The following is a 23,554-nucleotide window of genomic DNA, read 5'->3' as shown; positions in this document are numbered from 1 at the left end:
CTCTACAACCCTGAGATCAAGAGTCACACATTCTACCAACTGAGTCAGCCAGGCGCCCCTTTTATAATCTAATTTTAATGAAAACGATCAGATGGTATAGGTTGTAAAATCCTGATCTCCACAGGAAAGCATTTCAACTCTTTTAACAACATCTTCTAGATACTTGCTTCCTTCTAAGTGTTATTAAAGATTGTTTTTTATTTTTCTGGTATACACCATCCCAATCACTCCCCACATTCTCCCAATATACTTAAGTTATACTTTTTGCTTAAATTATTTTTCTACATTTACAGTGTTATGGTTATGAAAATATTGTTCGCAGCTGAGCTATGAGAGCACTGTTATTATATCTTCTTTCTCGTACATCCCTATCCCCCTTCCCTCAGATTAAGAATTACTGATACTTGATTTTTAAAGAATTTTCTCAGTTATCCACATATCTTTCATTAATTCTTCTCAAGTTTCCAACGGAATTGTAAACTTTCTATCAATATTATTAGGCAATCTTAGCATTAAGATTCCTCCTCTGTGGTATATGATAGCTTTCTCAGGTCTTGTCTGTTCACTACTTCTGAAGGTTGACATCTCTAGTCCGCTGTTTTCTCACCTACTTTCTCTTCCTTTCCTTTCCTTTCCTTTCCTTTCCTTTCCTTTCCTTTCCCCTTCTTTTCTTTTCTTTTTTTGGTCATTTCAGTGGGGTTTTGGAGAGGAATGGAGCTAAATGCGTCTTTTTTAGCTACTGTTGTAAGCCAGGTATCTCTGTGTTATACATTTTTACTCAGCAAGGCATTTATTTGACAGACTTTTGAGATATTCTAGTGACGTATAAAAATGTGAGCTACCTGCTGAGATAGTTAAGTAGATTTGTAGTTGTTTTAACCACCATCAACCCAGAGCATTTGTTGGTGGATGTTGTCATCACTAATGCTGTATAAAGTCCAGACCAACAAAAGTAAGAGTTACTGAAGTTTTAGTCCTGTGAGGAACCTTGGCATTGCCTGGTCCAACCTTCATCATTTTAAAGGTGGCAGAGATTAGAGACTAAATGCTTTGGACAAGGTAAAATAAACTAGTTTGCCACAGAGTTGAAACCAGAGCTCAGAACTAGGACATCCCAAACAGATTATTTCCATTCTATACCATGTAATCTCACCACCTGTCACTTAAGTGTATGGTTAAAATACCATGTGAGAGAAAAAAGTTAAAAGGGTATGGAATAAATATCTCATCCCAAAGACGAGAGTCATGGCATCGAGTACCATTAACTATTACTAGGAAAAGAAATATAAAGTATAAAATGACAGCCAAAAATCTTTTCTTTAAGTAACATTATTTAGTTTCTTTAGTGGACCATTGCCAACTTTAATCTTCAGGGATTTTCTGGGAGGTGAGGAGGGAAAGCATTGGCTAATTAATTATTTATTATTTTTATTTATTTTTAATTTTGTGAAGCATATATTTTAGAATTTAGAGTAAAATCAAACTGGAGGAGGATATTATAAACATTGTACCTTATTCTGCCCTGAGCTTTTTTATTTGAATAAGGTACAGTGGGGGAAGTGAGGCTAGAGATGTCAGCAGTCCGTTCTTGACTAGGTGTGAGCCATGATGCAGATTTTGCACTTTATTCTGTAGGTAGCAAAAAAACCTGGAAAGTCATCACATGTCATCTTTTCCTCTTGCCAGAGAGCATAAATTAATAATTGGAACTTCTTTTTTTTTTTTTTAAGATTTTATTTATTTATTCTACAGAGATACAGACAGCCAACGAGAGAGGGAACACAAGCAGGGGGAGTGGGAGAGGAAGAAGCAGGCTCCCAGCAGAGCAGGGAGCCCGATGTGGGGCTCAATCCCAGAATGCTGGGATCACGCCCTAAGCCAAAGGCAGACGCTTAACGACTGAGCCACCCAGGCTCCCCAGTAATTGGAACTTCTGATCTCATTCCCCCTTCCCACAAAAAAGTATAATTTTTCTTAAAAAATTGAAAGGTATTTAATTCTTTGTATTTTTTTTTCCCCTAAGATTTTATTTATTTTTTTATTTATTTGGGAGAGAGAGAATGAGCAAAAGAGAGAGAGCACAAGTGAGGGGAGGGTGGGGGACAAGCACATTTTGTGCTGAGCACGGAACCCAATGTGGGTCTTGATCCATGACACTGAGATCATGACCTGAGCTGAAATTGAAAGTTGGACGCTTAACCAAATGAGCCATCCAGGCACCCCAGAACAGTCTTTTTTTATCCAGTGGTACTGGTATGTAAAGAATAACAGTGGGAGTTTCTCAAGTTTGGATGATTTTGCTTCAACAGTAAATGCGTTGTGATTTCAAGTAATTCTGTATTCCTATGAGTAAAGGGCTCTTCTAGGTAGTTTAGGCTAATGCTTGTGCCATGAAACTAAAAGTTAACATGTCTTTTTGAGGTTGTAATGCTTCTTTTTCTATTTATCTTTATTTTATAAACTACTTCAGAGATTCATCAATCTAAATGATAATTTTAAAAAATCTAATAACTAGTGGTTTGGATTTGAACATCCAGAAATTCCAGTTCATGAAGTAGCTTTGCATTGTTTTTGTTTGTTTTGGTAGACAGAATTGTAACATCACAGAAAATTAAAGTGAAGTCTGTGTTCTGTCATGTGTATATGTATGTACATATATGTATATACTCACATACATATATATGCACTTTGGTTAAACAAAGTTGAATATGCTTTGGGATTCTGCTTGTTTATTTACTAAATTGCTAAGGTGATTTTCATGATTACAAGTTTAATAGCTATATTCTTTTTCATCAAGTGGATTACCATTACTGTTACCATATAATTGGGCTTCTGGTTAATTGTAGATTTTATTATTATTATAAGTAAATAACACAAACATTTTCATAAAGATAGATTATCGGAAATGTAACATCATCCTCTATAGCTTACTGGATAAAATTAGTTTTGTTTTATATATATTAGGCAGGAAATTTATATAGCAATGATACAAGTGCAATTTTCTACAGATAATCTAAAATATCTAAATTTTCAGAATATTCGAGTATTTTTTTCACAAAAATTTATGTAGAGCATATTAAATTAGAATTATAAATTATATTTCCTGAAATTTTTAGCCATGTTATAGTAAAGCTACATATGATATCATTTTTCTTAACAAGTTCTAGCACTCTGGAACAAAGCTGAAGACTAGCAAACAAACCAAAACAACAGTAAAAATTTTAAAATGTCTTAGCAGCCAAAATAGATATCTTAGGATCTATGTACCCATAAGTTTCTGTATTTTAGAACTGCAGTCTTTTCTTTAAAGCTTCTGTCTTCATATTTTATATGCATTTTTAACAAGTTTATTTTCTTAGTCTCCCATAGAGTAGAAACCCAGGAGAAGGGTATTACATATATCAAAAAGTAATCACTAGCCAACTGATAGCAAGGGAGGGGACAGAGTACACAGAACAGAGCAGTCTAGGCAGAATAGTCTTATATACTTCATTAACCTTTAAGGATGTCACTAAAGTGATGTAATATAACTATTATTCATCTTGACCAGATTCATAAAAAAAAAATCAGATATTCTGTCTTTAAAAAAAATTTTTTAGGGGCGCCTGGGTGGCTCAGTTGGTTAAGCAACTGACACTTGATTGCGCCTCAGGTCATAGTCTCATGGGTTGTGAGATCAAGGCCCATTTTGGGCTCCGTGCTCATTGGGGAGTCTGCTTGAGATTCTGTCTCTCCTTCTCCCTCTGCCCCTCTCCTCACTTGTGTGCTCTCTCTCTCTCTCTCTAAGATAGATAAATCAAAAAATTATTTTAATTGAGATATAATTGGCATATAACATTAGTTTCAGATGTACAACATAATGATATGATATTTTTGTATATACTGCAGAATGATCATCATAGTAAGTCCAGTTAACATCTGTCGTCATTTATAGTTACAAATTTTTTTCTCTGATGAGAACTTGTACTTTCTGAACAACTTATAAATATGTAATACAGTATTATTTATTGTAGTCACCATGCTGTACATCACATCCCCATTACTTACTTATTTTATAATTGGGAATTTGTAAAAATATGGAGCACTTCACAGATTTGTATGTCATCCTTGCACAGGGATCATGCTAATCTTGTATCATTCCAATTCTGGTATATGTGCCGTCAAAATGAGCACCAGATACTCCTTATGAAGCCTGAAACTTCAGAAACATTTTCATTGTAAGTGATATTACTATTTAACTTTTATTGAAGGAGTATCACTAATCTGGAAAATTCATTTATATAAAAGAGTTCCCTAGTTCGAGTTTAAGAGATACTAATACTTTTTTAAAAAATATATTTTATTCGTTTATTAGAGAGAGAGAGTGTGTGATCATGGGGAAGGTCAGCGGGAGAGAGAGACAGAATCTCAAGCAGACTCTGCGCTGAGTGTGGAGCCTGATGTGGGGCTGGATCTCACAACCCTGAGATCATGACCAGAGCTGAAATCAAGAGTCAGATGCTTAACCGACTGAGCCTCCCAGTCTCAGTATTAGGTGCTCCCTAATACTCTAATTAAAAGAAATAATATGCTTCTAGGAATCATGAGAGAAGAAGTCCAAATTATTATTAAACAAGGGTATCTATGTTTAATCTGAAAATGAAGTTAAGAAAACAGTTTTATTTACAATACTATCAAAAGAGAATAAATTTAACAAAATGAGTATAGAATTTATACTCTGAAAACTATAAAATGTTGAAAGAAGTTAAAGAAGACCTAAATACATGGAAAGACATTCATATTCAGGGATCAAACTTAATATTGTTAAGATGGTAGTACTCTCTGGGGCGCCTGGGTGGCTCAGTTGTTAAGCATCTGCCTTCAGCTCAGGGCGGGATCCCGGCATCCTGGGATCGAGCCCCACATCGGGCTCCTCCCCTGGGAGCCTGCTTCTTCCTCTCCCACTCCCCCTGCTTGTGTTCCCTCTCTCACTGGCTGTCTCTCTCTCTGTCAAATAAATAAATAAAAATCTTAAAAAAAAAAAAAAAAAGATGGTAGTACTCCCCAAATTGATCTCCAGTTCAACACGATCCCTGTCAAAATTCTAGCTGGCTTCTTTGTAGAAATTAATAGGCTGATCCTGAAGTTCATATGGAGTTGCAAGGTATGCAGAAGAGCCAAAACGGTATTGAAAAACAAGAACCAAGTTGAATGGCTCACACTTTTTGATTTCAAAACTTACTACAAAGCAACAGTGATCTATTGCCAGTGGTACTTGCATTAGAATAGATGTAATAGATCAATGGAACAGAATTGAGAATCAGATATGAATCTGTGGTCCATTGCTTTTCGACCAGCGTGCCAAGACCATTCAATGGGGAAAGTGTAATTTTTTCAACAAATAGTGTGAGGACAACTGGATAGTTGAAACTGTACCGCATACCATATAGAGATATTAACTCAAAATGGATCAAAGAACTAAATGTAAGAACCCAAACTATAAAATCCTTAGAAGATAAAGTGAAATCTTCAAGCCCTCAGATTTGACAGTGAATTCTTAGATAAGACAACAAAAGCACAAACAACAAAAGAACAAATATTAATAACAGACTGTTTTTACCTGATGATCAAGTTCAAATCATTGACAATCCATGGTTTTAGTTTTTCTAGAGTCAGTTGGTTTACCTTGAACTCTATTCATAGTTGTCTTTTTTTCACCCAATTCTTATGCTTTTCAAAGGACCACCTGGACTTTTCTTCCTGAATGGCCGAAATGTCTGAGTGGTGCTATAACCTTCTCCTTGTTTCTAGGTCTCCATTTGGTCTTTTAATTTTCCACATTTGTATTGCAGAGGTCTTCAAATAGCAAGTAATCTACCTGTTGTGAAGATTGCTTCAAACCTATTAGAAATTCGTAATGAAATATTTATTAATAAAATATAATACCTGGGATTTACTTCCAAATAATTTACTTAACTGAAATTGGCTGAGGTTACATGGGGTAATCATTATATAACTTTAAAATTTTACATAATAAATGAAAGTACTTCAGTACTTCTCTGCTGCAGAATATCATGCTTTCTGGAATGATTCATTCCAGTTTTTTTGTTTTTGTTTTTGTTTTACCACTGTGTTGTAGACAGTTTTATACATTTGCTTACTAAAGCCTAGGCCTCTGTAAGTATTCACAGGCTAACCTTCTTGAAATGGGGTATATGGGTGTTTCTTTGACCCTCTTTATAAAAGATACTCCCCCAACCTCTTTTACCTTACTCTACTGAGCCTCATTCCAGACTTTGAGCTGCTAGAAACCCCTGTTTTTTCTTACTAACAGAGTGATCATAAAATTGTGCTTAGTAGTTTAGGAAGGTCAATGAAGCTAGACCTATCACTGACTCAAATTGAGATCATTGAAACTACTTTTCAGAAGGCTTTTATTTGAATTTTTTTCATGTATGTATGTATTTATTTAAATTCCAGAGAGTTAACATGGAGTGTGATATTACTTATAGGTGTATAATACAGTGATTAATGCTTCCATACAACACCTGGTGCTCACCACAGCAAGTGCACTCCTTAATCCCCCTCACCTATTTCACCCATCCCCCACCCACCTCCCCTGGTAACCATCCGTTCTCTATAGTTAAGAGTCTATTTCTTCATTCCCCCCGTACTTTCTCTTTGCTTGTTTCTTAAATTCCACACATGAGTGAAATCATATGATATTTGTCTTTCTCTGACTGATTTCACTTAGTATAATAATACTCTCTACCTCCTCCCTTTCATTGCAAATGGCAAGTGTTCATTTTTATGGCTGAGTAATATTCCATTATATATGTATGTATATACCACATCTTTTTTTTTTTTTAAGATTTTATTTGAGTGCAAGAACACAAGCAGGAGGAGCAGCAGAGGGAGAGAGAGAAGCAGGCTGTCCACTGAGCAGAGACCCCTGATGTAGGGCTCAATCCCAGGACCCTGGGACCATGACCCAAGCCGAAGGAAGACACTTAACTGACTGAGCCACCCAGGCGCCCCTATACCACATCTTTATCCATTCATCAATGGACACTTGGGCTGTTTACATAATTTGACTATTGTAGATAATGCTGTATAAACCTCAGGGTACATGCATCTCTTTGAATTAGTATTTTTGTATTCTTTGGGTAAGTAGCTAGTGGTGTGAATGCTGGATCATAGGGTAGTTTTTTTTTTTTTTTAAGATTTTATTTATTTATTTGACAGAGATAGAGACAGCCAGTGAGAGAGGGAACACAAGCAGGGGGAGTGGGAGAGGAAGAAGCAGGCTCATAGCAGAGGAGCCTGATGTGGGGCTCGATCCCATAATGCCGGGATCACGCCCTGAGCCGAAGGCAGACGCTTAACCGCTGTGCCACCCAGGCGCCCCCATAGGGTAGTTTTATTTTTAACTTTTTGAGGAAAGTCCAGGGAAAACTTGTTTTCCAGGGTGGCTGCACCAGTTTACATTCCCACCAACAGTGCAAGAGGGTTCTCCTCTTCCACATCCTCGGCAACACCTGTTGTTTCCTGTGTTGTTGATTTTAGCTGTTCTGACAGTTGTGAGGTGGTATCTCATTGTAGTTTTGATTTGTGTTTCCCTGATAGGAGTCATGTGGAGCATCTTTTCATGTGTCTGTTGGCCATCTGGATGTCTTCTTTGGAGAAATGTCTGTTCATTTCTTCTGCCCATTTTTTAATTGGATTATTCATTTTTTTGGATGTTGAGATTGATAAGTTCTTTATAGATTTTGGATACTACCCTTTATCAGATATGTCATTTGCAAATATCTTCTCTCATTCTGTAGGCTGCCTTTTAGTTTTGTTGTTTCCTTCACTGTGCAGAAGCAAATCTTTGATGAAGCCCTAATAGTTTATTTTTGCTTCTGTTTCCCTTAACCCCTAGAGAGGTATCTAGAAAGAAGTTGCTATGGCTGAGGTCAAAGAGGTCACTGCCTGTGTTCTCCTCTAGGATTTTCATGGTGCCAGGCCTCACATTTAGGTCTTTAATCCATTTTGAATTGATTTTTGTATATTGTGTAAGAAAGTGGTCCAGTTTCATTCTTTTGCGTGTTGCCATCTGAATTTCCCAACACAATTCGTTGAAGAGATTGTGTTTTTCCCATTGGATATTCTTTCCGGCCTTGTTAAAGATTAATTGACCATATAATTGTGGTTTCATTTCTGGGTTCTCTATTTTGTTTCTTCGATCTGTGTGTCTATTTTTGTGCTAGTACCAGACTGTTTTGATTATACAGTTTGTAATATAATTTGAAGTCTTGGAATAAAATGATGCCTCCGGCTTTGCTTTTCTTTTTCAAGGTTGCTTTGGTTATTCGGGGTCTTTTGTGGTTCCATATAAATTTTAGGATTGTTTGTTCTAGCTCTGTGAAAAATTTTATTGGTATTTTGATAGGGATTGCATTAAAGGTATAGATGCTTTGAGTAGTATAGACATTTTGACAGTATTTGTTCTTCCAGTCCATGAGCGTGGAATGTTTTTCCATTTCTTTGTGTTATCTTCAGTTTCTTTCATCCATGTCTAACAGTTTTTAGAGTACAGATCTTTCATCTCTCTCTTTGGTTAGATTTATTCCTAAATATCTTGTTGTTTTGGTTGAATTCATGACCCCGAGATTAAGACTTGCACGCTCTACCACTTGAGTGAGCCAGGTGTCCCTGGAAGTTTTTTTGATGGCTTTTATTTTTTTGACTTATGACCCACACTAAAAAATAAATTATATTTTGTATATAAATACATACACAATTTAATATGTATGTATATCTGCAGTAAACATTTCATGAAGTAATACCCTTGCTAAGTGTGGTGGACTGTATTTTAAAATTTTACACTGTTTTTCTTTAAAGAACGTGTTGGTCAGGACCCCCTGTATTTATTTATTTCACACTCTACTAATGGATCATTTTCTGCTGTTGAGAAAACATTTTAATACTGTCTAAAATAGACATCTTTATTTTGTTTTGTTTTTAAAGATTTTATTTATTTATTTATTTGAGAGAGAGATAGCGAGAGAGAACACGAGTGGAGTGGAGGGGCAGAAGGCAAGGAAGAAGCAGGCTTCCCGCTGAGCAGGGAGCCTGATGTGGGACTCCATCCCAGGACCTTGAGATGATGACCTGAGCTGAAGGCAGATGCTTAATGACTGAGCCACCCAGGCACCCTAAAATAGACATCTTTAAAATAAAATAAATAAAATAAACATGTTTTTGCATGTTAATAGTAAACATGCTCTGTACTGTCACAAGTGTTAAAGATGTAATCAGTTTTTTTTTTATAATATACTACTGATATTTATAAGTAAGTCCTTCAAAAAATTTAGCACAAGGAGAAATTTTATTCTTGCCGTTAACTGCTAACCATTTGGGAAATATTTCTGCACATTATACTAATATACTAGTAGAATTAAGGTAGTAAAAATGAAAAAGACTTGTGGCTTTTTTCTTTAAAGTTGTAGCACCATTTTGATATCTTCTTACTGCCTGCTTGAAAAGATGTTCTCTGGGTGGTGGAGGCATTAGGCCAGTCTGTCCTCTTTGCCCTAAATAGACATGGTAACCAATCTGAGTTACATAAAAGTGGTTTCTTGTTTTAACACAAAATACCTCAAGTTCATTTGGCTGGATTTTTTATTTTTTTTATTTTTATTTTTTAGAAGTTCTAGGTAGTAATTTATAAATGTACTACTTTCACTTTCGGGGAAGAAAATGTGACAGCTGGAGATCTAACTAAACTGGGAACCTGAGGCTGTATGTTCCTTTATCAGTGTGACTCTGAGAACTGAGACCTGCTGGTTCTTTGAAATAATGCTGTGTCTGATGAAGCTTACGGTAAATGTTGTCTCTGTAGTGACTTACTGCAATAGGAAGTCTTCATGCAGTGGGTTTTATGGGCAGCATCACATCCAGGACTGCTGCTTCCAAAGGGCTGAGTTTAGATGTAAAGCTCCAGAAACTACTATGTAATGCAGTTTCATTTCCATTAACAATAAAAGAACTCATAGCCAGGAAGTGAGCGTGGGAAGCATTGTGGATTTTGTGCAACAGATACTAAAAGCTTTGAGTGCTTGGGATTGTGCCATCTTATCGATGGTATTTTGCCGTCCGTTAAACTGCCTGCCTTTCTCACAGTTATTGATATGTTTTAAATATATATACTTAATAAATACATTTCAGCTGAAGCAGTCATTCGTTTTAAATGGACAGGATTTTAACCCTCTATTTTTGTAATTCTCCCAGAGCAAAATTTTTGAGTAAGCATATCACCAAGGAGAGGACAGTGGCTGATTGTCTAGCCTTCCACATGGCTGCATTTTGTGTTGGCCTGTTCAGTCTTAATGATGCCCTCTAGCAGAAGAATTCATTTGAGTGATGCATAGCTCAAGAGAATTATCCAGTCACCTCTGTTGTCTCTCAGGAATAAGGATAATTGCTTTGTAAGAGGGTGACATGTGTTCGGTTCTTTTGGTGCCCCCAGAGAAAGTAAGCAAACACAAGCCAGCATTTTGTGATGTATCAGCCATCACATTTCGTGTTAACATAGGCTGTCTCATTCTTTATGTTTCTGTGACTGTATATATATATTTTTTATATAGGTATGAAAGTGGAAGCTGAGAGGCGTTTCGTAATTGTCTGTTACTTTTAGGTTTAGTGGGAACTGGGAAGGAGGCAGCATCATGGTAGAGTGGAAGAGTGCTTCCTCTCTTGGTTCTCTTTCTGTTCTCCACTAATGGAGACATCATTTTTGACCCTTCTCTTTTCCTCATCCCTCACATTTATGTATAATCCAAAGGTTATTAGGTTGGTTTTTTTTTTGAAATGCCTTGATTTTAAATCGTATTTTTTTAAGTCGTTTTCTGCCAGGAAATATTGGCTCATAGCCTGCAATAATAAAAGAGGTAGATAAAAATTAAGTTTATCTAGCACCTTGCAGTTTACAAAGTACTTTCACATATTCCAACTCATGTAATACTCATAATCACACTGGGTGTGGTAGATGTTATTTTTTAAATGTTCTGCTATCAAAGCTTCCCCCTCATCTTCTTTCTAGGTATTCTCCTCTTTTTTATTTTATACTTTGGGGCCAGATTAATAATTAGAATTTCACCATTATGCTTTTTCTCTTAGCACAAGACCTTTGTTGGTTTCACAGCAGGCTGAACAAGGAAGTCAAAACTCCAGTATTTGCATTTAGGATTATCCATATCTGGTTGTAAACTAGGCTTCTTTTTTTATTATCCTGGAACTTTCTCAGAAGAACCTTCTCTGTATGTTAATTAGGTTCACAGCAGTTAGCATCTGTTACCTATTACATATCAGATATGATGTTTGTTGCTAGGGATAAGAAGATGAGTTGAACATTCTTTTTGACCTTTTAAGTCATAAAACCACAAAGAACCACAAAAAAAAAAAAAAGGGAAAAAGAGGAAAACAGGCGAGAAATGTTAACAAAATTTTGGAAGCTGGAAAGCGGATAGTTAAGTGACTTAGCAATCCAGAGAAAGCTGATGATTGAAAGTTTAGGCCAGTTTGTAATATAAAATACACCAGTTAAGCTCAAGAATTGGAGACACTAGGAACTCAGAAAGTAAGGATGCAGAAGGAGTAAAAACAAAACTTAGTGGCAAGTCTTTATATGGAGCAGTTGGATGGCTAAATCACCTCTCTCCCTGGCACCACCTGGCTCACAAGAGATGGAAGGTTCACACTGTAGAAAGTGAAATACGTTGTGAAAACTGGGCCGCCCAGCTGAACATAGGGAAGATGAGAAAAAGCTTCCCCACTGATGGGTGGTACCGCCCTGGACTCTGGAAGAAGCACATCCATAAGTGCCTGGGATTTCCTTAAACTCTTGTGGGTTTTTTTTTTCCTTCAAATGAAATCTGTGCAATTTCTATAATAACTTTTGTTCAACTATAAAAAAGGTTTTCAAATCTTCAAAGAAAAGTAAGGATCTAGGAAAAATGTGTCTTATTTGTGTAGCTTACGCCCTGACACATTTCCACGTACTCGTGGCTGTGCATACCTTGGAGTAAGAAACTGGCATTCAGGGTTATTCACCTGTCCCTCTTGGATCTTTCTGGCCTTACCTCTCACCATTTCTCTCCATATACTTGTGCTCCATTCGTATTAGTCTACCCACGTATACCAGATTCTGCACATTTTCTATCATGTTTCCACCTCACTGTTCAAATTAGTATTTTATTATATACTATGAAATACCCTTTATTGTCTCCTCTGTTTGCCCTTCAAGGCTCACCTCAAATGCCGCTTGTGGCCAAATGCTTTACCTTCCTTCATCCAAACTCCTGTATTGACTTGTTCCTATTTCTCTCTTAACTCATCACATTATGTGATTAATGTAATAATCGAGCCACCTGTGTGAGGAGCTAGAATACAGTGTCTGCAGGGTGAGAACTGAGTGTTAGATGTCTGTATCTGCATAGGCTGGGTATTAAATAGTCAAACGCTTTCCCCTACCTTTGGTCTCTTATTTTTCTTTCCTTCTTTTTAAAAAAGATTTATTTATTTATTTTAGAGAGAGAAAGAGGGGAGGGGCAGAAGGAGCACGCGAGAGAGTCTTAAGCAGACTCTGCCCTGAGCATTGGAGCCTGATGCAGGGCTCGATCTCACGACCCTGAGATCACCACCTGAGCTGAAACCAAGAGTTAGAGGCTTAACCAGCTGCACTGCCCAGGCACCCCTGGTCTCTTACTTTCTAGTTCATCGTTTATGCTTCCTTACAAATGGTTATTCAGAATCACAGATCTGATCATGTCACTGCCCTACTGATTAAAACCTTTTTGCTTTAAACTTTAAGATGGCATTGAGGATTTTTCTTATGTGGCCCAAGCCTTCCTTTTCTAGTCTCTCTTGCTCCCCTAACCACTCTTTGCCTATTCCTGCTCCATCCTGATCCTCATGATGCAATTTACAGTCCATCTACTCCCAGACCACCTACCATTGTTAGACTATACCTCTACTTTGTCGCTTTTTTGTGTTTTCATACAGTTTCCTCGCTTGTGATGCCTTTTCCCCTTCTTCATCTATTAAAATCCAGCTCAGTTTTTAAGACTCTAGCTTGGGGGGGGGAGTAGATGGGGGGAAGGAAAGAAAGAAAAGAATTTCTTCCCTGAGAACTCCTGAATTGCCTTCTCTCTTTCCTTGCTCACAGATCAGAATCTAGGTTTATTACTCTTTCACACTTACACCACCACCTTACTTCACTTAAATGTTGTATCTGTTGGATTGATGATCTGTTGTGTTAAGCGTGTCCTTCAAAGGTTAAGTTAATTCTTTGACAGTAAAGGCATGTTATACTTTAAATGAGTAAGGGGTGAATATTGGTGCCTCTAACGCCTATAGAAATTCTTACTGTTAAAAAACTGGCTGAGCAGGGGGTGGGGGGGAGGGTGTCCATTTCAGAAAGACTCCTGAACATGTTTACACTTTAAAACTTGACCATTTTCCTCTAAGTGATGCTAAGTTCTTAGGGTTAGCCATGTGCCAAAATTGGTTTGGGGTCACAAGAATAGTGCTTATACTGTGCCAGAAGGGCTGTCCTGAAAAATCTTTATGCAGTATTGTATCTGGTGTGGGATAAGTCTGTGGCCAAATTGGAGTTTCTTTTTTTTTTTTTTTTAAAGATTTTATTTATTTATTCGACAGAGATAGAGACAGCCAGTGAGAGAGGGAACACAAGCAGGGGGAGTGGGAGAGGAAGAAGCAGGCTCATAGCGGACGAGCCTGATGTGGGGCTCGACCCCATAACGCCGGGATCACGCCCTGAGCTGAAGGCAGACGCTTAACCACTGTGCCACCCAGGCGCCCCTTGTTTTTTTTTTTTTTTTTAAGATTATTTATTTGTTAGAGAGAGAGAGAGAGAGAGAGAGCTCAAGCATGAGCAGCAGGGGGAGGAGCAGAGGGAGAAAGGGAAACAGACTCCCCGCTGAGCAGAGTGGCCAACACAGGCTCAATCCCAGGACCCTGGGATCATGACCCGAGCTGAAGGCAGAGGCTTAACCAACTGAGCCACCCAGCACCCTGTTTTTGGAGAAAGTAAAATTTAATTTTGTACATGCAGGGAATCCACACAGATATGAGATGCCCTGCCAAGTTGGCGTTTTAACCTGCCTGTATTGGCTGTTTCTACTTCAACTGTCCTCTCCCAGTTACTAGTATCCTTTTCACAATCTCATCAAATATATTTTTAACAATGTTTTTCTCTTAGAAGCTTAATGCAGTTAATATATAGAGAAAAAATATATGTTTTCTACTTTTGCTTCTTTAAAAAAGAAGTTGTTCATCTTATAATGGTTTCTTAGGTATTTTTCTGGCAATCTGTGAGTCCTCTTCATTATGTTATTTGTAGACAAAAGTCATTCCTAAATTAGTGTACTCTTTGACACATAAAGGTGCTTGGCAACCTGATAGCAGTATTAAAAATATAACGGTATGGTTTGCAAAGGGCCATCTGTTGTCTAGGTCCTGGTTAAAATAGGAACTTACATTGCAAGCAGCTTTTTGTTCATTATAATAACGAACTATTATATAAAAATCAGAAAATACTAAAAAAGTCATTTTAATACCGTAATGTACATCCTTCTATATCCTTTTCCATGCATATTCAACTATGTACATATATGTTTGTGTATGTATAAATATAACATTTACTTCTATGTATTATTTAAAAAGCAGTTATACTGTATGTGTCAGTAACTTTTCATCAGTCAAAGTTCTGGGTGTCTTTGAGATGTGCAGAACATGATCTTAAGTACCATAGAACATTGAGAGAACTGTTAGATAAAATTCCTACCCTCAAGATATTTATAGTCTAGCTAATTAAGATAGGACAAATATATAAGAAGAAATGTGAAGTCCAATGCCATAACTAAACACTCAGGAAGAATTAAAATTAGCCTTCAGGAGTCAGTAGAGGGGCACCTGGGTGGCTCAGTCGTTAAGCGTCTACCTTTGGCTCAGGGCGTGATCCCAGGGTCCTGGGATCGAGCCCTGCATCGGGCTCCCTGCTCCGCTGGGAGCCTGCTTCTTCCTCTCCCACTCCCCCTGCTTGTGTTCCCTCTCTCACTGGCTGTCTCTCTCTCCATCAAATAAATAAATAAAATCTTAAAAAAAAAAATCAGTAGAGATGAGCGGGTAAGTACCGATAGCAAAGTACCCGGCATGGAGTGTGGGCTTACCAAGTGGTTAATTGCTGCTTTCATCCTCATCCTCACTCCAGGCACTTACTTTAGATGTCTAAGAGAATATTGATTCCATTTATACAGGTAGAGGAGTTGAGAGGAAAAATCGTTAATATGGCAGCAAGAACTTTGAGACGTCTAAGTGTTGTCCAGGTGGAGAGCTGTTTTCTGCTCATAAAGAGCTAGAGTTCTGGTGAAGAATTCACAGCAGCTTTGAGAATTATCTACTTAGATGAGTCTTCCAAAAGGAGGACAGAGCAGTAATTGTTTTTATTTCACACAGTCCTTTTTGCCAAGTTGACACTAAATACCATGACAAATAATATTTAATCCCCATTTGTTAGTGAGTTTAAAGAAGTGAGGGTTTGTGTTTATTGTGCCAAGAGTTAAAATTTGTGTCTTTGACATTCTGGCACTTCTTGGTTTGCTTCATGGTTTAGTAGTTGGGGAAATAATAAATAACAAACTGTGTGAGAGAGAAAAGAGATTTGTTTTCTTTTTTTTAAAGTTTTCATGTCTGACTTAAATTTCCAAATTCTCAAGTGGTTTCTATTCTTGTCTTACTGGGTCTCATTATCTCTGTTTAGCTTTTCACTTATAAATCATGTTTCATATATGTGAATAGCTTTGGGAATGTGACCTTTCTCATGACCCTGTAAGCTAAGATTTTGCTTTGCATTTCCCAAAATAAATGTCACTAAAACATATACATTCTGCTTTTCCCTTAGGTAAAAACCTCTACACCAATGAATATGTAGCTATCAAACTGGTGAGTAGAACTTATATTTTTGGTAATTATGTTTTGGTGTTCTCACCCCTCACATATCTTTTTACAGGAAATAGTTGTAAGCATTTGCAAAAATACTAATTTTTCTTCCTTTGCATATGATCCCACACAGTCACTTTCCTTCAACCATATGTAGTGTTACAGTGATGAATCACTGTACAATGTATAATGCTATATAGTTAGATGATACTAACTATAGTTTCAGCAACAGTGAATCAAAAAATAGTTTAAAAAATAGCTGGAAGAAAACAATCGCTGGAAAACTTGTAATTTCTGTGAAGTTTGTACCTTTCACGTATAATTTTAAAAGATAAAACCACTGGAAATTTTATCATTTTCTTTTGCTTCACTATGACTAATCCATTTTTTAAATGTAAGGTGTTTATTAATATACTTAGAAGTAGAGAACCAAATCCGATCATCAAATCATTGCCTTAAAAAGCTGTCAAATGTGAAAAACACATCTTGTGGTCAAATTTGAAACAAAAAGTTTACTGGGTTTTGTCAATACTAATCTTATGAATAACTAACATGATCATTAAAGATAGCATCCTGTTAAAAAATATATGTTATTTTTGAGGAAGAGTAATTTTAGAAGAAAATTCTTTATCTTATATTTAAGGTCAATACAAAATCATTTCTAGTGATATGAAATATATCATATGACTAGTTTCTATGATACTGTGTAAATGTTTATCTTCCTAGTAAGTTTCCCGGGATTTGCAGGCAGTTTGGGGCTTTATTAGTTGGAAGACAGAGGAGTTAATGATTGAAGGAAGTATCTTGTGATAATCATGATAATGCTGTTCTTTTCTAACGAATTGCACTTACCACATCCACACCTGCTCTGTGTGTGGATTGAGTTTGTCAGTTTGTAGAAAAGTCAGAGTTGTCTTGTGAAGACAACTATCAGACAGTTATCAGATTGGTTTCTCTACAAAGGTGTGGACAGGAAGCAGGGCTTAGAGCAGGTAGCTGCTAGGGAACCAAGTGTTTTCTTTTGTTTGTTGACTTGGAACTCTTGTGGGAGAAATGGGAGCAGGAAGACAGGTAACGCATGTAATAATGCAGGCCAAATACTTTCTCAGGTTGAATATCAAAGGATTAACCGTATTTTTTATTTATAGGAATTTGGTTCTGTGAAAGTGTTCCCTAGTTCATCTGCTTTTTTACTTTTTCTGTTTTATTGCTTCGGTAAGTTGGACTAGTAATAGGAAGAAGTAGCTTCTGAAACACTTTAAAATACTGTCTCATTACTGTATCTTTGTTACTGTCCCTTTATTTATCAAGACTTCTCTTGGGGCAGTCTTTTCTATCTGAATTTCTTCTTCTAAGTTCATACCAGTTAACCTCGTTAGATAAGCTTATATTGTTCACATGATGGATCATTGCATTTCACTTATAGTTTATTAAACTTTATTCTACTTTGTATGGCCAAGAGTGAAAGCTAAAAATAGACTTCATGTCATCTAGTATGGTGTGTCTTAGGAGCTCATTTCTCTTTCAAATAAATCTTAAATAAAGGCTTTTTATAGGATAACAATCTTGTCTGTGGGCCTCCTCTCTTGCTGTTGGGCTGTGTTCTCCATGGGAGATATGAGGGCAATAATTGAGCTCTTTTCTCTGTAACAGCAAAATTTGCCTTAAGCATTATAGTCCTACAAGGTAGCCGTCTGCTGTTGGTTTAGGATTTCAGGCAGACATGTGTGTTCCAGAATAACCATGATTCTGGCAAATAGCCAGCCCTCTGTGGAAATGTAATCAGCATCTGACACAGAAATATAAGGAAGCCCTGCTGGTACTGTTTTCCTTTTACTTTGTTTGGATCTTCATTGTGGGCTTTTGTTTCTTAGATTTCTAGGAACCTTTTTAAAAAATCATGCACAACATAAAATCGTATAATGAGCCCTTCCTTTACCCCATCATCGAGATTTCTCAGGTTCTTTTTAACAGAAGTTTTTTTTTTTTTTTTTTTAAGATTTTATTTATTTATTCGACAGAGAGAGACAGCCAGCGAGAGAGGGAACACAAGCAGGGGGAGTGGGAGAGGAAGAAGCAGGCTCATAGCAGAGGAGCCCCACGTGGGGCTCGATCCCATAACGCCGGGATCACGCCCTGAGCCGAAGGCAGACGCTTAACCGCTGTGCCACCCAGGCGCCCCTTAACAGAAGTTTTCTAACAATTGTTAAAAAAAAAACAACTCTCTGCATGCTGCTTATCTTACCGCCTTCCGCAAGACATAGACTCAGTGTTCATAATGTACTTTATTTATAGTGCTTCCAGAAGAGCACCTTGAAGCTCTAATTGTCTGAGCAGGCTTCAACTATGTGCTAAAGGAGTTGGCCTAAAGGGTATAAGTCCTTTCATCTGTGATAGAAAGCTCCTCATGTCCAACTACATGTGACATCTACGCCCACTTTCAGCCTTGTAACTCTGAAGAGTTTTTGCTTTTTTTTTAATCGGCTAGCTTAGTTACCCAACATCAGATTGAGTATTTCCTATCAAGGTGTCCACTGTGAAGTTTTAGAGTATTATGTTTGAAGAAGGATCTGTGGCTTTTTCATTCATTGCTCTTTGTGGTTTGTCAGAATCCAGACTTTCTTCAGAAGAAAACCTCCAGAAAGATCAGTCTCTGGCTCCATATTAATTTGTTGTCCTGTTTCTGTTTGGATCCTTGTGAATTACTAGGGATTTTTCTGAAGGACAGATTCCATAATTGGCTTCTTTAATGGTGCTATAGTGGAAAGATCTAAAGCCAAAGGGAGGCTCTCAAGGGTGACCCTTCTCTATTTGAAGACATAAACGAATAAAGAAGTGACTTTACAGTGTAATTAGTCTTATGTACTTTTTCTTTTGACTATAAGAATCTTGAGAAGCTTGAAGTTCAACTCTGATGATTGCTGATTTTATAATCAAAGAAGGATATGAATTCTTTTGTGGAGCTCATTAGGGGTATGAACGGTTTCAGCCTGCCTGAATTGATTTAGATAAAACCTTCCTAGAAGCAAAGGGGTAGACTAGATAACTTCAAGGAAACTTCTGAATTCTGTGATGTATGGATTCTATATCTTAAGAAAAATGTAGAAAACAACTGGGTTCAGGTAGAGCCTTCAAAGATGATCAAAGAACTGAAAAATAGGACCAGTGAGGAAAGGTTAAAGGAATTGAAATTATTTTGCCTGAATAAACGGAGTCTAAGAAATGATTGAATAGTTTTGTTATGTGAAGATAGTTGTTGTAGTATTCACTGGTTATTGAGGAGCTATTTTATTTTGTTGGGGAGAGGAGAGAAATAGGCTTCAGTTTCAGTCGTGGAGATTTAAACTACATATAAAGACCTTTGAAATCATGAAATGTGTTTAACATCAGCATGAATTATCAAGGGAAACTGGGGGGGTCTCCTTCTTTTGAGCCTATCTTTAAAAAAGGACAAGTAACCATTCACTGGAGAAAGGACAGTTTTTTCCACAAATGTTGTTAGGAAAACCAGATATCCATGTGCATTGAAGTTGAACCCTTACTTTACATCATACATAAAAAATTAACTTAAAATGGATCAAAAACCTAAATGTAAGAGCCGAAACTATAAATCTCTTAGAAGAAAACTTAGGGGAAAACCTTCATGACATCGGATTTTTTAGATATGACGCAAAAAGCACGAACAAGAGAAGAAATTAATTGGACTTTATAAAAATTAAAAACTTTTTTGTATCAAAGGACTCAATACAATGAAATGACAACCCGTGGAATGGGAGAGAAAATTTAAAAATCATCTATCTGATAAAGAATTGTATCTAGAATTTTCCATCATAACCCATTTTTAAGTGTGCAGCTCTGTGGCATTAAGTACGTTCACATTGTTGTGCAGCCATTGCCACCATCCTTCTCCAGAATTTTTTCGTCTTTCTCAACTGAAATTCTTCCCATCACACACTGACTCTCCATCCCCTCCCTCATAGCCCTTGGCAACCACCATTTAACTTTCTGTCTCTGTAAATTTGACTAGTCTAGGTACCTCATTTTAGTGAATCATGCAGTATTCTGTGTCTGGCTTAGTTTGCTTAGTATAAGGTCTTCAAGTTTCGTCCATGTTGTAGTATGTGTCCGAATGTTTTTCGTTTTCATGGCTGAATAATATTCTGTGTGTGTGTGTGTGTGTGTGTGTAGCAAAAGGCAGTCACATTTTGTTTGTTTGTTTGTTGATGGATACTTGGTTGCTTCTACCTTTTGATAATTATAAATAATGCTGCTATGAACGTGGGCATACAAATATCAGTTTGAGTCCCTGCTTTCAGTTTTTTCAGGTATATACTCAGAAGTGGAGTTGCTGAATCATGTGGTAATTCTGTGTTTGATTTTTTAAGAAACTTCCATACTGTTTTCCATAATAGCTGTACCATTTCACATCCCCACCAGCAATACACAGGGGCTGCAATTTCTCCACATCCGCATGAACACTTATTTTCTATGGTTTTGATAATAGCTATCCTAATGGGTACATAGATCTACTTGCCAGGGTAATGTTTGATTTTCTTGTTAGCTAGTTGCCCAGTATACTGTCAGTTCAGAATAATTAACCAGCCAGTTCTTAAAGTTCAATGTAGAGCAAATGCGGTAGTTTGGCTGTTTTAGCTCCAGGGTCTTTAGAAAACACTGTTTTTGCGAACTGGAACATCATATTGATTAAAAATACATATTTTATTTTATTTTTTAAGATACATATTTTAACTGCATTTATAATCTTCAGTTTTCTTAAGTGTAAAAATAAATATGCATATAATGTTCCTCCAGCATTATTCGTAATAATGAAAACTGAAAACAGTCAAAATGCTTGAAAATTATGGTATATGTGTACACACACACACACACACACACACACAGGGAAATAGTACAGCCATTAAAATTTGTATAAAGCTTTATGGGGCACCTAGCTGGCTCAGTCAGTAGAGCATATGACTTTTGATCTCAGGGTTGTGAGTTCAGGCCCTATGTTGAGCATGGAGTCTACTTAAAAAAAAAATTACATAAAACTATTTACTGCCATGGAAAGATGTCATCATTATGTTGTTGACTTTAAAGACACCATTACAGAAGAACAAATATAGTATGATCTTGTTTATTTTAAATATACTTTCAAGTCTGTATTATATCTAAATAAATGTATAAATAAATATTAGGAAGGACATTCACCAAAATGTTAATAGTGGTTTTCTTTAAAATGATAGGATTTCAGATTATTTTTAGTCTTTTCCTAATTTTTGTGTATTTGAAATTTTTTTCTGAGCATATATCATTTTTCTAAGAATAATACTGTTTATCACCCAAAATTCATCATAAAACTGGCAGGGAATACATGCCAGTCTTTAATTAAAAGGTTTGGCATCTGGTTTCCTAGGAGAATACATTTCAGGAGAATACTTCCTGGCAAGGGAGCTATCCTTGAATGATGGCTTATACAGACTATTTGTACTTAAATATCCATGGAAGGGATTCTATATACTTCAGCCTCATCTTCCCCTAGCTGTGCTTTCCAAGAGAAATTGTGGTAAGAAAATGCTATCATATATGGATATCATCTCTAAAATATTAAGTGGTCTTAGCCCTGGTTTACTTTGAAAACCTAGGAATGGAAAAATTTTATTTGTCTAAATCTGATCACAATTTCTCTTCTTGGGTTTCAGGAACCAATAAAATCACGTGCTCCACAGCTTCATTTAGAGTACAGGTTTTATAAACAGCTCGGCAGTGCAGGTAAGTCAAGTCTGTTTTCTCCATGTGGTTAGTTAGCTTATAGCTTAGCTGAAAGCCCACAAGTATGCACATTTTCTTGTCTAGGTGACCTTTTTTTTGCCAGACCATGTATCTCTCCTGCTTGCTGGGTAGGTAAATAAACATAGTCAACTAAAGCTACTCGTTCTCTGGCTCCTGGAGGGACAGTTGACTGGGGATCTGTGATGTGCCGTGAGCATGCCCACAAATCAGCCTTTGAATGCTTTCACCCATCTGAAATACACATTGTATGGAGTATTGCTTTTTGGTAGTTTCCTTCTCTTTTCATTTCTTTACACCAAAAGAAAAGAGGAGGGGTTGGTAATTTGCAAGCAATATTTTATCATATTGAGACTATATATCCATTTTAAAGACATACTAAAATATACCTTCCAAAATACCATAACACTGTCATTTTATCCATTGTTCTCTTAATTTGAAAGACCTGACTTAGGTTATCGTAGTAACCTGTGACCTTTGGGGATTTTTTAATTAAATTTATAATTTTTTAAAACATGCCTATTTTCTACCTAAAAGCTCTAATTTCTGAAATATCTTACTGGCTTCCAGAAAAATACCTTGACTGCAAATGTTACCAACCCTAAGGAGGTTATATCTATAGGATACCTCTTGCAAAAGACATAATTGTTCACTAGTTTCATTGTTTGGCATTAGTTGACATTCCTCTGCTTTATGCTCTCTTCAGTGTGACAGTTTTATGTGAATGACTGAAACATGTTTTTATTTCAAGCACCACTATTGGAAGTACTGTTGAAGGAATTTGAGTTTCACTTCTTAGAATATATAGAATTCTGTGAGAGCCACACGGTGTTATTCAAGTGGCCTTATATCCCGACTGTGGCAGTAATCAGCGATAGCCATAACCTAGCAAGGCCAAGAAAGGCATCTGTCTTTCACTGAACCTCAGCGGGTTCTTGCTCACAGTAGCCTTTCAGAATGTGTTTGTTCAGTGATTATATTCTTAAATATGGAATGTTCCAGGCATAGGATTTAAGATAGGCAACTGAGTTCACAGGACATTTGTGTAACTTGAGTCTTGTCTTCCCATAACTAAACTTTTAAAGTTGGCTGGTATGTTGTTCCTGTTTTTATAAATTCAGGGTGACAATTATCACAGCTCATTTATGATAACTATGTTTATACATGTTTCACAGATCTAAGGCTCAGGTAAAAACATGCTAGATCCAGCACAGCTTAGAAGTTTGAGGGGGCCTGAGGAAGGTGACCAGGCAAGTCTGCAGGATTTCCTCTGTAAGCCCTTCCCAGTAGACCCACCAAATCAGGCCAATCTTCCCTTCTCAATATGTAGCCAAAAATGTCATGCACCTGTTATGTAGGAATAGCATCTTTGCTACTGGGTTCATGCTCTTCCCAAATACAGGAGAATATTGCAGATTCTTGAAGTTTTTTTTTTTTTAATTTTAATGTTTTTTTATTATATTACGTTAGTCACCATACAGTACATCCCAGTTTCCGATGTAAAGTTCGATGATTCATTAGTTGCGTATAACACCCAGTGCACCATGCAATACGTGCCCTCCTTACTACCCATCACCAGTCTATCCCATAGATTCTTGAAGTTTTGACATTGTGCATACACTGAAAAGGATTAAATAGGGAAAGGATTGGAGGAAAGGGACTTTTAAAAAATTGCATTTCACTTAAGGCAGCAAGGAAAAACGGCAACCTCTGAGATGAGTGGGAGTGGCAAGAGCTCTGTTTGAGTGGTCAGGCCATTTGTTGGCCATCATTGGTCTCC

The 23,554-nt window shown here is 36.9% G+C and overlaps 1 protein-coding gene and 1 non-coding gene across 17 annotated transcripts in view; one reads left to right on the top strand and one right to left on the bottom strand.

Moving 5' to 3' along the window:
- CSNK1G1 (casein kinase 1 gamma 1) overlaps positions 1–23,554 on the top strand; it is a 170,005-nt gene that overhangs the window by 78,186 nt on the left and 68,265 nt on the right. For all 16 annotated transcript variants that reach the window (XM_026478285.4, XM_026478279.4, XM_026478283.4 and 13 more), the window contains 2 exons: positions 15,947–15,987; positions 21,687–21,756. In XM_026478285.4, coding sequence (XP_026334070.1) covers positions 15,947–15,987; positions 21,687–21,756 — 111 coding nt within the window. The remainder of the gene's footprint in view (positions 1–15,946; positions 15,988–21,686; positions 21,757–23,554) is intronic.
- Positions 4,071–4,173, bottom strand: LOC113241050 (U6 spliceosomal RNA). The gene has a single exon (XR_003311406.1). It is a non-coding gene; the product is annotated as a U6 spliceosomal RNA (small nuclear RNA).

This window comes from Ursus arctos, unplaced genomic scaffold, assembly GCF_023065955.2.
Source record: "Ursus arctos isolate Adak ecotype North America unplaced genomic scaffold, UrsArc2.0 scaffold_28, whole genome shotgun sequence".
NCBI lineage: Eukaryota > Metazoa > Chordata > Mammalia > Carnivora > Ursidae > Ursus > Ursus arctos.
This window is presented reverse-complemented; position numbering and strand designations above follow the sequence as displayed.